General features: G+C 44.6%; 1 protein-coding gene across 1 annotated transcript in view; it reads right to left on the reverse strand.

The window, feature by feature from the left end:
* The window catches only part of wdfy3 (WD repeat and FYVE domain containing 3), a 586950-nt gene that overhangs the window by 140554 nt on the left and 432010 nt on the right, over positions 1-14386 (reverse strand). Inside the window, 2 exon segments of the mRNA XM_072496251.1 lie at positions 1399-1628; positions 12950-13110. Of these exon segments, the coding sequence (XP_072352352.1) occupies positions 1399-1628; positions 12950-13110 (391 nt within the window).

Consider the following 14386-nt stretch of genomic DNA (forward strand, 5'->3'; position numbering starts at 1 on the left):
GGGAAAGAAATCTACCACATGCTGACCTAGCCAGCGAATCCCACATCTCTGGAATGAACATAATTTCTTTTTTTCAACTGCTCGTCATTTCCTGGTGACACGGGCTGTTGTCATTGTGATGGTGATGGTGAGGTGGTGCAGGATGAAGCAGACAACCTCAAATTGGAAGACAGGCTCTGGTGGGTACTGCAAGGCTCTTTCAGAGAGGTCTCGGCAGTGAAAGCACTTTTTAAGCACCCCAATGGTCTGCTCAATCACGTCTTATGTGGCAGCATGGCTTCATTGTAAGCTTTTTCACCCTCGTGCGCGCGTTGCACATTGGAATAATGAGCCAAGTGGTTAGTGATTAGCCCTCATTACCCTGGTTTGTCAGAGTGGCTCAAATGCTGAAATGTAAATCCCCACATCTCTTTTTTGATCCAGCTCTCCCTTTAAAATTGTACTACTTAGTTTATATTGCTTCTCCTCCATTTCACCACTGTCGACATCCTCATGAAGATTGCTGGTATCCTCCTCATTGTTTTCTATACTTCCAACCTTTATGTCATCAGCAAATTGCACCCTATTACCAGAGCCCAGGTTAGAAAGAACAGTGATTCTAATACTGACATCTGGGGGATACTACGACACACATTCTCCCAGTTTGATAATGAACACTGAAGCACATGATCGACCTGGCAGAATCTCTGAAGTTGGAAAAGGTCAAGTTCGCTCTGCGGGATCGGTAGATGGGTTCATCCAGAGGTGGAAACTGTTCAGCAATTTCTTGAAGGAGAATCGAGGGGGTCAGCAAGGGGTGGGGGGTAAGGACATTAAAATGGGGAAGGTAGGATGTGTGGGGGGGGGGGGGGGGGGAGATTGGTGTCAGGGGGCTCGAGGGTTGCGGTTCTTTATTGGATTAATATATTGTTCTTCTGATATTCTGTGTATATTTGTTAAATGCCCTTGAATAAAATATTAAAAAATTAAACAGCTTACCACTACTCTCTCCAATTTCATACCAATGCTATCACTACATTATCCCTTTAATTCCATGGGTTTCAAAATAATGGGCTCTCTAGCAATGGAAGTAGTTAATTCGCCAGAAATATATTTTAAAACCAACCGCTTTCACGACTGAGAACTATCATGTATAAATAAATGCACAAATCAAAAGTCCTAACATAATAAATTATGGTTTAGTTTGATGACATTCATGCGTCGTGTATTAAAGCAGCAGAAAATAAACTACAAGCCTAACATAGAAATAAAGATACAAGGAACAGACATAGTATGAACGATTAAAATAAGTTTTTGTGCAATACCCATGGACTGTAATGAGAACAATATTATATTGGCTACTTTGACATAGCTACCATATAGTGGAAAGGTTTTCAAAAATTATTTCTTCAGACTTACCTTCCAACATAGAGACAAATTAAACAATGGGCCAGGCAGCCAATGAATTCTTGATCATGATTGCCAGGTCCAAGTATAAGCGTGCGGTTGACTGTCAGGATCCGTAAAGAGTCTAAAAGGGCAACTTGTTGGGGGACAGTCTTATGTGGTCTCGATAACTGGTACAGTATTGTCCGATTCAGGCAATGGTAAATCGGATCCAGAGACAGTCCTTGGGACCTCCGTTTAGACTAGACAAAAAAAAAAGAGACTAACATGAATGATTAAAGATCTTTTAAACTTTAGGAGTATTTCAACATTTCATTCTTACTTTGCCGTAGCTATAAAGAAATGGAAGTTAGCAATCATTAGAATGCTTGCATACTGCTGATTCTGCTTGAAACATGGCTCTACAAAATTGAAACCAATTAAGAAAAGGTTAACAGTCAGTAAATGCTCATTTCTGTTCCAACTTTGTGTATCCAATGCACGTTACATGTGCATATATATAACTTACATATTCTATTGAACTTTGTGTGATATACAAGGCACACTTCCATTACCTGTGGTCCTAATTATTTCCAATTTAGGTATGTTAGGAAAAGATTCATATTTAAAAAAAAAGATTAAATGCGCAAGTGAATATTTTTTAACTGACTTGTCGAGATTTGTTCTTAATTGAGAAGTATAATTATCTGGAGCCCAGTACCACCTAGAGGTTGCTATCCATTCAGATCTGAAAATTAAAAGAGGATGAGGCTAGTCGATATTTGTGGATTTTCATAGGAAAAAAAAAACTCCATTCGACCCTTTGAGCCGGTCCTGCATTGAATTAGGGTATGGCAGCTATGTATCTGAACTATCCATCTGCCTTAACTTTATATCCTTTTATACACCTGCCTAGCAAGCCCCATTGATCTCAGATTTAAAATTGAGTTTTACTGCTTTTTGTGGGTGGGAATTCCAACCTTTGTGTGAAGTACTGCTTTTTAACATTTCCGCAAAGGGAGCGGGGCTGTAAAGAGCGAGACCTCAGCAAGGAGAGCGGGGCTGTAAAGAGCGAGACCTCAGCAAGGAGAGCGGGGCTGTAAAGAGCGAGACCTCAGCAAGGAGAGCGGGGCTGTAAAGAGCGAGACCTCAGCAAGGAGTGGGGCTGTAAAGAGCGAGACCTCAGCAAGGAGCGGGGCTGTAAAGAGTGAGACCTCAGCAAGGAGAGCGGGGCTGTAAAGAGCGAGACCTCAGCAAGGAGAGCGGGGCTGTAAAGAGTGAGACCTCAGCAAGGAGAGTGGGGCTGTAAAGAGTGAGACCTCAGCAAAGAGAACAATGTATAGAGAACGAGAACTCAGCAAAGAGCACAATGTATAAAGAGCAAGATGTCAGCAAGGGGAGCGGTGTACAAAGAGCGAGACCTCAACAAGGAGAGCCATGTATAAAGAGCGAGACCTCAGTAGGGGGAGCGGTGTACAAAGAGCGAGACCTCAGTAAGGAGAGCAGTGTACAAAGAGCGAGACCTCAGCAAGGAGAGCAGTGTACAAAGAGCGAGACCTCAGCAAGGAGAGCGATGTATAAAGAGAGAGACCTCAGCAAAGAGAGCAGTGTACAAAGAGCGAGACCTCAGCAAGGAGAGTGATGTATAAAGAGCGAGACCTCAGCAAGGAGAGTGATGTATAAAGAGCGAGACCTCAGCAAGGAGAGCGATTTATAAAGAGCGAGACCTCAGCAAGGAGAGCCATGTGTAAAGAGCGAGACCTCAGCAAGGAGAGCGGTGTACAAAGTGCGAGGCTTCAGCAAGGAGAGCGGTGTACAAAGTGCGAGGCTTCAGCAAGAAGAGCGATGTATAAAGAGCGAGACGCCAGGAAGGGGAGCGGTGTACAAAGAGCGAGACCTCAGCAAGAAGAGCGATGTATAAAGAGCGAGACCTCAGCAAGGAGTGCGATGTATAAAAAGTGAAACTTCAGCGAGGAGAGCAGGCACCACTGCACTTCATGAATTCCTGGCAGAGGGGTCCTTTGGGATGGAGAAAGAAGAACAGTAGGAGTTTGCACTTTAAGCCCTCGGCCCATACAACGTAGCCTGGTTGCCAGTTGTCTTGGACTCCCTTACCACTTGACCAAGACCATACTCTGTTGGCCCCCTGTGGTAGGTGTGCAACTTTCACCCCACATTATAGGAACTCACACACTGCATCTTCCACCCCTTTAAATTAAATTACAATATGTAGATGATGTTTATGTCTGCATGTACTCTGGTGCTGAACTCCAAGCCATTGTCAACACCTTCGCCGAGGTGTATGAAAGCATGGACATGTTACTAAACATCTGTAAAACAAAGATCCTTTACCAACCTGTCAATGCCACACAGTTATCAAAATTCTTGGCGAGGTTTTGAACAACATGCCTTGGAGCCTATTGATAACTAGGGCAGACATCACAACAACATTCAATACTGCTTTTAGTGTGCCAGCGCAGCCTTTGGCTACCTGAGGAAATGTGTTTGAAGGCAAGGGCCTCCTATCCAGTACCAGGCTCATGGTCCACAGAACAGTAGTGATAGCCACCCTCCTCTATGGCTTAGATGTGGACCATGCACAGAAGGCACCTCAAAACCGTGGAGAAATACCACCAGCTTTGCCACAAGAGCCTGAAAATCTAGTGGCAGGATAAGCGCAAGAATATCAGTGTTCTCGCTCAAGCCAACATCCCCAGTATCGACCATGCTCAATCAGCTCTGCTGGGCAGGCCACATCATCCACATGCCACACTCCTGAAATAAACTCTACATAAAGATTCAACATGGCAAGCGAGTCTCAAAACCTTCCCACCACCACTTGGGAATCCCTGGCCTAAGACCTCCCGAACTGAAGAAAATGCATCCGCAAAGGAGTTGAACACCTTGAGTTATGTCACTGAGTTCAAGCTGAAGCCACGCATCGACAGCGAAAGGTGTTTGTGGCAACATGCTTGCCCCACACATAAGCTCCTCCAAACATCATCTGTCCAAACTGTGACAGAGACTGTAAGGGGGCATTGGACCCCTCAGTCACCTGAAAATTCATTTTTAATGTGGAAGCAAGTCATCCTTGAATCTGAGGGATTGCCTAAGAAGAGAAATTTTCAAATTTCAATTCCTGAATATCTTAAGATTTTAAAGATTAAGATTTAAAAGTTATGACCCCTCGTTGAGACTTCCCCACCAGAGGAAACAGATTCTACAGATCGACCAGCCTAGGAAACAGATTCCACAGATCGACCAGCCACTGCGAGCCTGGCATGACGAGCGGGCCGGTTAGATGTGGGAGAGGCCGAAATCGGGAATCACGCTGGGCGCCAATCGGTTTCCGATCTAACCGGCCCACTTCCGATGACGAGAAACCAATAATCACTAATTAAGACCATTAACAGGAAGGATCCCTTATTGAATGGGCTCCCATGATCTAACCAACACCCCAGCGAGTGGTCACGCGGGTGCCATTTAATACACCTATTTAAAAACGTGAAGCTTGCGAACCCACTGCTGTGGGGATTTGAAGAGGTGTGTAGCCATCTTGGAAATCAGGCAGTCAGCCTGCGGTCACCGAAGCCACTGCCCCAGTGCTCGGGTGGGGGGTGAGCCCCTGGTGGGGGAGGGGGGAAAACGGGCTCAGTCATGGGGGAGGGTGGTCGCCCGAGCTTGGGGGTGGGGGAGAGGCAGTGCAGCGCCCGTGGGTCCGCTATGCCACCCCCCAGATCGTGTATACCCGTAACAGGGGCAGATCCAGCTGCTGCCTGTCTGTCCCTCCGAACACCCACATGACAGAACCCCATCCATGGTAATATGATGAAGGTCACTTCAACCCTCACTGGCCGCACAGCTGAAGGCTATCGCTAGTGGGGAATTGGCAATTTTAGTAATGCGAGCACTTCACAGCTCCCAAATGTATTCCCGTGGGTAGACTTGCCATGTAGCAGGCGAGTGTTATTGCCTAGCATTCCAATCAGGCTGTGAGGCCTGGACATCTTGCCTGAACACCGGGGGACATCATCGCGACCAGAGGGTGGGTATGTAGACTGGGGAGGGAACCAGTGACTGGCCCAGGCGACGTTACCAGCACCCACTGCCCACGAACCACTGCTGCGGCCATGGTGCATATACAGGGCAGGTTGAATGTCACCCCGAGGGAATGCAGGAAATGTGAGGGTGGGGGAGGCATGGGAGACGTGAGGGTACCGGGGTGGAAGCCATAGCTGATTGTCTGTCTCACCCTCTCCAATTCCTTATAGATATCACATCATGGCCCAGGCAGCCAGACGCCGGAGAAGGCGGCAGCAGCAGCTTCGTCAGAGGCTCAAGGCAGTGGCCGATGTGCAGAGACAGCATGTGCTGCAGGAGGTTCCTCTTCAACAAGTCGACGGTGTGGCACCTGTGTCATGTTCTTGTGGACTCGGCACCACGTGGAGGAGGATACCCTCTCCTGGTTGCCATCAATGTCACAGCAGTCCTGAACTTCTACACCTCAGGATCATTCCAGGGCTTGAGTGGGAATGTTTGCGGCATATCCCAACCAAAATCCCACAAGTGAAGTCATGGGTGCCCTGTTTGCCCGGCAGCTGACTGTAAACATTGGTGGACCAAGCCCACCAAGATGTCCGGCCAGCAGGATTCTCTGCTATTGTCGGAATGCCCCAAATGCCCCTTGCGAACACTGGGCTGTCCAGGAGCGCCCTTCATCAACGGGAAGGGGCTCCACTCCGTAAAGTCCAACATGTGTGTGACCACCACCTGAAGTTCATGTATGTATGTGCACGTTTCCCTCGTGGGCACGTCAGCTGTAGCCTGAGGCAGTCGGAGACCCCCAGCATCTGCGACGGAACCCCCAGGGTGACCGGCTGCCTCTTGGGGAAAAAGCAGTACTCGTTTACGATCTGGCTAATGACGCCATTAAGGAGGTCGGTGTCTGATGTGGATACCAGATAAACAAAGCCCATGTGGCCACCTGTGCTGTCATTGAGCGGCACATTGGACTGCTTAAAATGCGGTTCTGATGCCTCGACCGCTCAGGTGGTGCACTGCAGTACAACCTCCCTCCCCCCGGAGTGTCACCTGCTTTGTGGCCCTCCACAACCTGCCACAGCAGCGTGGTGACATGTTGGAGGTGGAGGAGGAGGAACATGCGGCCACCTCCAAAGAAGATGAGGAGGAGCCAGACCAGGTGGGGCTGGAGGACGAGCTCGGGGCCGACCTGTGGGACCAGCCGGAAGTTGGAGGACAGGCAGAAGCAGCGAGGGTCTAGCACGCCCTGAGGACAGGCTTCATCCTCACCCGCTTCTCATAAGATGTGGCTTCTCCCATCATAAGGGGTGGAGGTAGCCTGTTGCTTACCACGTCCTGTGGCCTCTGATGCCCCATGAGGGCATCCTGTGGATTTGGCGGTGGCACATGCCTAACCGAGCCACTCTGTTCCGCACGCTGACCTGAGTCGCGCTGTTGTTTGGGGGTTGGGCTCGGCACAGCTGCTGACTGCTATCATCACCCTGAGAGGAGGCTCCGGCTCGGTCTCCAGCATCCCTTCCTCCCAATCGGTGCGCGTAGGGCCCTGGGGAGATCACCTCGGGATAGAGGGGCAGCTGAATTGAGCTTCGGATACCCCTGCATCATCTGGCTGGTTCAGCCCTGGCGGCTCACCAATGTCTGCACCATGGTGTTGATCCCCTCAGCGATGCCCCTCTGTGGGCGAGTCATGCTCTCAGTGCTTCGGCAATGTCCATCTACATCTGGGACACAGTCCTCAGCCACCTGGACATGCTCTGGAGCGCCTCAGCAATGCCCACCTGAGACTGGGACATGTTCTTCAGCACGCCGGCAAGGGCACTGGCTGACCTGTGGCTGATCCTCCAAGCCCCTCAGGGGAACAGGATATCCCATTTGGGCTCAACCATGCCCATGAGCCTGGCCAGGATGGCATTCCCGAATCGTGAAGATGGTCTGTGCAGTGGCACGGCTGCGTGCTGTCTGGGGTTTGCTCTGCAGGATAGGATTGAGTGCTGCTCCCCTCGTTAGTGGTGAGCTGCCGGCCGCCGTCTGGGCGAATCAGCCAGCGGGACAGTCAGTTGCAGCATGAAGCCAGTGGGGCATTATTAAGTGGCCTAATTTACATTAGCTACTGGTGACGGCCTCACCGGGAAACATCCAGCATTTCCTGCTCGCTACCACGCGTAGAACTAATTTGATTAGCTCACACCCTACATAACTGCACCCTTTTGATCCCTTTCAAAATTCTAAAAATCTCAATTAAATCACCATCCAGAAGGCCAGCAAAATTTTGACTACCAGAAAATTTCACAGTATATATTATATTTAATTTTTGAAATGGAATTACATAAATTTTATCTGCAGAATCAAGGAATTTGATTAGATAATAAAATCAGAAACTCAAATCAGTTTCAAACCAAGCTCTCAATTTTACACCAACCTCCATTATCCACCAGATGGTGCAGGAGACAGGCGTTCTCCTCTCCTGTATGCCTAACCCATGTTCCATTGTATTGAAAATTGTTATTTCAGAAAAACGAGGCAGATATTTATTTCTGCATTCAAATCTAGTAATCCAAATGTAAACATGCACTGACCAGACTAAATGGATGACTAATTCAATCATCATTCTTATACAGAATAAGAAAATGTGAGTAAATGTTAGCCGCATGTCAGAATAGGTAAATTAGGCAAAAATGTTAAGTTTCTCAAGCAAAAATAAAAAGACATTTTCTGTCCATATTTCATAGTTCAGTAACCAACAAGAAAAAGCTGCTCTGCAGTGCAGAGAGCATACAACGTTATGCCTGTTAATGATTAACTTCTGGCAATTAGTATTGTATAGAACAGAACATTTTGTATTAAATTGATAGTACAAATATGTCTAGTTTCCTTAGAACTGATTTTCTGATCTAATCATATTAGGTGTTATGGTTTTTTATATTTATGTATCATTATTCCATGATTCTAACATAGAAACATTACATTTACAAACCTGCTTTCTGTCTTCACCTTCAAATTAAGAATTTCTATCGAAGAAATCCATGTTAGATATGTTATGTTTCAAAATAGATTTTTTTTTCAAATCTTTCATTTTATTTTCTCTTCTCATATTTTTAGAAGTCTCATATTTATTCTTTATCCTTTACTCTCAGCATCACTTAGACTACAGCCTTCTCTCGTTCACTGATCTTTAGTCTTCCAGTGAAATGCAGGACTATATATGAGCTAACAATGCTTTATGGATTCTGCTGTGCCCATCACTCCCATAATTCACTGTATGCACCCCTTCAATGGGTCTACCCTGCTCGTAACATCAAGACCATCTTGGACACAGTCATCAGCAATCTTCTCCTTGAATAGAGCGTGTCATCACTCTGTGACACCTCTACATTGCTGAACGTGGTCAATCACCCCAATCCTTCGACACTGCCATTCCTTAATGGTTCAACTTTGCAAGACTTCCTTTTGGTCTTTTTTCTCGGCTACATACTACCCCTTAATGCACCAACAGACTTATAACTACAGCAGAATTGGTAGTGTAGTATTTGATTATTCAATTGTTCGGTGTTTGACTGTGTGGGTCTGTTCTCTTTGTGATATTAGTTAAGCCTCGGTGTGGTTACTGAGGAACAGAAACCAAACTGAGACAAGAAGCTGTAAGCATAAGAGTTCAGGCATTTTCAAAGCACTTGTAAATAAAGTTATGGACAGGGGAGAGGTCGGATGATTCCCCATTTTTCCCACTTCCTCGCTGACAGAAGACAAATGTGTTTTATTAAAAAGAAAAAATGTTTCAATCCCATAAGTGGTGGAACTATTAAGAACATAAATGACAGGTTTTTCCTTAAGTTTTAAAAAAGGATAAATTATTACTCAACACCCAAAAGGTATTTGCAACCGCACCCACACACACTCAAGATGGTGGTTATAAAAACGGAAGCATGCACTTGGGTCTCAGAGGTCTAAACATTCACTGTCACACTTTCTTCTCCTGAGATGAAGACTTAAAATGCTGCAAGCCTCTGATTCCCTTTTGCTCTACTGAAGAGAGAGAGTCTGGAGATGAAGACATATTTGTAGTGGTTTACCACTTGCAGGTTGCTCTTGCTTCACTTCATCAAGGTGCAGTCAAACTCTTGCAGCTAAAAACCTGGTTTGATTCTTTACACAGATAAGTAAAGGCTAACACGTGAATTAGGAGCAGGAGCAAGCTAGTCAGCCTCCCCAAACCAGCTCCGCCATTTAACAAGATCACGGATGATCTGTTTGTAACTTCCTGCTTACCCCCGATAATCTTTCAGCCCTTTGTTAATCAGGAATCTGTCTAGACGTGCCTTAAAAACATTCAAAGACTCTGCTTCCACTGCCTTTTGAGGACCCAATTTCCAAAGGCTCATGACCCCAGGAGAAAAGATTTCTCCTCATTTCTATCTTAAATAAGCGGCCCCTTATTTTTAAACAGTGACCCTAGTTCGGGATTCTCCCACAAGAGGAAACATCCTCCCACACCAACCCTGTCATGACTCCTCAGGATCTTAAAGCTTTCAATCCAGTCCAACATCACGGATTCCAGGCTTCAACCAATTTGATTTACTCCATGTGATATCAAGAAATGACTGCACTGGATACTGTAAGGGCAATGGGCTCCTACAGTATTACGGCAATAGTACTGAGGACTTGCGTGCCAGAACTTGCCATGGTCTCCTAGCCTAGCTGTTCCAGTACAATTGCAACACTCGCATCTACCCAGCAATGTACAAAATTGCCCAGATATACCTTGTCCAGAAAAAGCAGGACAAATCCAACCCTGTCTACTCTCGAACATCAGTAAAGTGAGAAGTCTTACAACACCAGATTAAAGTCCAACAGGTTTGTTTCAATCACTAGTGATCGAAACAAACCTGTTGGACTTTAACGTGGTGTTGTAAGACTTCTTAATGCGCTCACCTCAGTCCAACGCTGGCATCTCCACATTATCAGTAAAGTGGTGGAAGGGGTCAACAGCGCAATCAAGCAGCATCTTTTTAGTAATAACCTGCTCACTGATGCACAATTTGTGTTCTGCCAGGGCCATTCAGCTCCTGACCTTGATTCAAACATGGACAAAAGAGCTGAATTCCAGAGGTGAGGTGGGAGTGATATCAAGGTCTGTATTTGACCGACTGTGACATCAGGGAGCGCGAGCAAAATTGGAGCCAATGGGAATCATGGGGGAAAACTCTCTGCTGGTTGCAGCCATGCCTAGCATAAAAGGAAGATGGTTATGATTGTTGGACATCAGTGATCTCAGCCCCAAGGCATCATTGTAGGGGTTTCTCAGGCTAGTGTCTGTGGCCCAAACATTTTCAGCTGCTTCATCAATGAGTTTCCTTCCATCATAAGGTCTGAAGTGGGGATGTTCACTGATGGTTGTTATAATGTTCAGCACTATTCATGACTTCTCAGATACTGAAGCAGTCCATGTCCAAATGCAGAAAGACCTGGAAAATATCCAGGATTGGGCTGGCAAGTGTCAAGTAACATTCAAGCCAGACAAGTGCCAGGCAATGACCATCTCCAACAAGAGAGAATCTAACCATCACCCTGACATTCAATGGCATTACCATCGCTGAATCCCTCACTATCAACATCCTCAGGGGTGACCAGAAACATAACTGGATTAGCCATATGAATACAGTGTAATTTAATATTTGTCCCCCTGTGGGACATGACATATGGGAAGACAGTGGCATAGGGCTAATGCCACTAGATAAGCAATCCAGACGCCCAGGCTAATTTATTGCCAAGGGAATGGAGTATGAAAATAAGGAAGTCCTGCTAAAACTATACAAGGCATTAGTTATACAACACCTGGAATACTATGAACAGTTTTGGTCCGCTTATCTAAGGAAATATATATTGGCATTGGAGGCAGTCCAGCGAAGGTTGATCCTGGGTATGGAGCAACTTTCTTAAGTAGGTTGGGCCTGTACTCATTGGAGTTCAGAAGAATGAGAGGTGACCTTATTGAGACATACAGGATTCTCAGGGAGCTTGATGAGGTAGATGCTGAAATGTTGTTTCCTCTTGTGGGAGAGTCTAGGAGCAGAGGTTATTATCTCAGAGTAAGGGGTCACCCATTTAAGACAGAGATGAGGAGTAATTTCTTCTCTCAAAGGGTAGTGAATCTGTGGAATTCTTTACCATAGAGAGCTGCAAAGGCTGGGTTGTTAAGTATGTTCAAGGCTGAGGTAGACAGATTTTTAACCAGTAAGGGAATCAAAGGTAATGGGAATAAGGAGGGAAAGTGGAGTTGAGGATTATATCAGATCAGCCTCGATGTCATTGAATGGTGGAGCAGACTCGATGGGCTAAATGTCTTACTTCTGCTCTTACATCTCATGGTCTCATGCTCAGGAGTTCAAATCCCACCATAGCATCTGGTGGAATTCAATTAATAAATCTAGAGTAGAAAGCTGGTCCCAGTAATGGTGACTGTGACAACCATCATTGATTGTTGTAAAAAACATCCAGTTCACTAATATCCTTTAGAGAAGAAAATCTGCCATCCTTACAATAACCCCAGACCCACAGCTATGTGATTGACTCTTAAACTGCTCTCTGAAATGGCCTAAGCAAGCCACTCAGTTATGACCAAATAGGGATGGGCATCAAATGCTGGCCTTAAAAGAATAAAGAAAACAAATAAAGATATAAATTTGATAGATTTTGTTCAGGGTTCAGATAATTGTTTTTAAATTCAGGGGTCTAAGGTATACTGCTGTCTACACACAGAAATTATATTTTCTAGCAATTCAAAACACGATGTTACTTGTGGAATCAGCATAGAGATTGTTGGCCTGAGGTGGTCACGGTGGAGCAGCGAACGGGTGAGGGCTGCTGGGGAATGAGGATGGGGAACTAAATCCTGTTGAAATGAACTTAGCATTGATGAGTACTCCTAGCCGGAATCCACAACAAATCAATTTAACAAATTAGTTTAATTACTTAAACATAGCACTTTAACAGCATCCTGGTTGCATGCGTTATGTGAAATGGGCAAAACGATTAATCATTTAATTGCTAAAGGTTTCAAAGTGAAAGGCCATTGGAACATAAAATACTCCATTAACAGGGTCCTCAAGCTGTTAGATAAGTAACTTTAACTTTCTGCATTGAGGTTGTCCATATTTGCAATACAAGCGCTGCAATGTTTTTGACACTATGTGGGAGATGGACAGCAGGCTACGTTTTGGGGAGGTTTACAGTAAGGTCACACAAATCGTTTTGTGAATTGAGGTATTTTTCAACTTGTGGTGCATTTCTCTCTTGCCTCAATGTGCTGGATTGATTTTTGTTTTAAAAACACACAAATAATGGTATGTACTTTGAGCGTGTTATTATTTTGTCAACAAATTTTGGTTTGTTATCTCATCTCAATTGCTGACTGGCCTCCAATGAAAGTCCAGCATTCTTTACTTCCCCCTCTTCATTTTCTACATTTAAATATAATTAGTTCCATTTTAGCATATTGGAACGTCGGTTTAATTTTTCTTTAGACTCATTCATGATATCAACTTACCTGTCCTATCAATTGAACAATAAAGTCAACTACCATTTTGGACTCCTTGCTAAATATGCCTTGCCAAAGTTTATCCACGAGTCTCTGTGTGAAGTAAAATACATTGTTCACTAATATGTTGTAACTTCCTCCACTGGTAATAGGTAATGTTGCATCTTCACCTGCAAATCATGAAAAATAAAAATGTTCTGTTATTCTGTAGAATGATGCATGACAGTCACAAGGATAATACATGCATTCACTTCAGTATAATTTCTATTCAAGATTTAAATCTTTAGTTACATGATTTGTTTTTCAATGTCAAGTTTTTAGACTATATTGAGGTGAAGCATCAAAATTAAAAATTTCCTTCAATACCTTTCAAACACTAAGTTTACCTATTCGCCATGTTAAAAGTTGCTCTGGTTAGCTGTTCATGAAATATTTTGATCAAAATATGAAGACCATGCTCGTGGAATTTGGATTGATTGGAATCAGCTGCAGGAAAATTAGTTTTTGAATATAAGGAGCTGGAATTCTATCTGGGAAGGTTCAGAGCTGTGAAAGACCTTGACTGAAAACACTGCTGTACGTGCTGAGTGGACTGCCTTGTAAATCAGTAAGATCTATCTTTGTGTCTGCTATTTAATATGTAATTTGCACCTTACATTGACCGCAGTTTGGCTGTTAATTCATGTTTAATCTATGTTGATTTTGGTTTGTTAAAGTAAAAGTTATAAAAGATGTAAAATTGAAATCTTATCCATCGATTGTTTGGTAAATTTGGTTCCTTTGTTGGTCTCCTCTGGAATCATTAATGAAATCTTCTGGAGGCCCAACCTTTCCAATTAATCTTGACCATATATACTGATGGTTATTAAGACTCCAGTCATCGGTTTTGCTCACATATAAGAATACAAGAATGTAGTGGTAAGTAGGGGATATTACATTGATGGGAGTTGATAGTGTTCTCAGTAGCAAGGAGTGAAAGTCCAGACAGCTGTGTTGCCTGCTAGGGTTTGGGACATCTGCTCAGGGCTGGAGAGGAATTTGCAATGAGATGTGGAGGATCCAGTGGTCGTGGTCCATAGAGGTACCAATACCATAAGAAGGAGATTCTGCATAGTCAGTATGAGGAGCTAGCCACCAAATTAAGAAACAGAACCTCAAAGGTAATAATAATGGCTGGATTATTACCCGAGTCACGTGCAAATTGGCATTGGAAAAATTAGAGAAATTAATGCATATGCATGGCTCAAAGACTGGTGTGGGAGAAGTGGGTTCCAGTTCGTTGGACACTGACATCAGTACCGGGGAAAGTAGGACCTGTACCTTTGGGACGGCTTACACTTGAGCTGTGCTGGGGCTGATGTTCTAGTGAGCCGTTTAACTAGGAAAGTAAGATCATCTTAGCTGAATCATGAGGGCAAGCTATCAAATTTGGAAAAATATGATAAA

Source organism: Scyliorhinus torazame, chromosome 3 (assembly GCF_047496885.1).
Source record: "Scyliorhinus torazame isolate Kashiwa2021f chromosome 3, sScyTor2.1, whole genome shotgun sequence".
NCBI classification, from domain to species: Eukaryota; Metazoa; Chordata; class Chondrichthyes; order Carcharhiniformes; family Scyliorhinidae; genus Scyliorhinus; species Scyliorhinus torazame.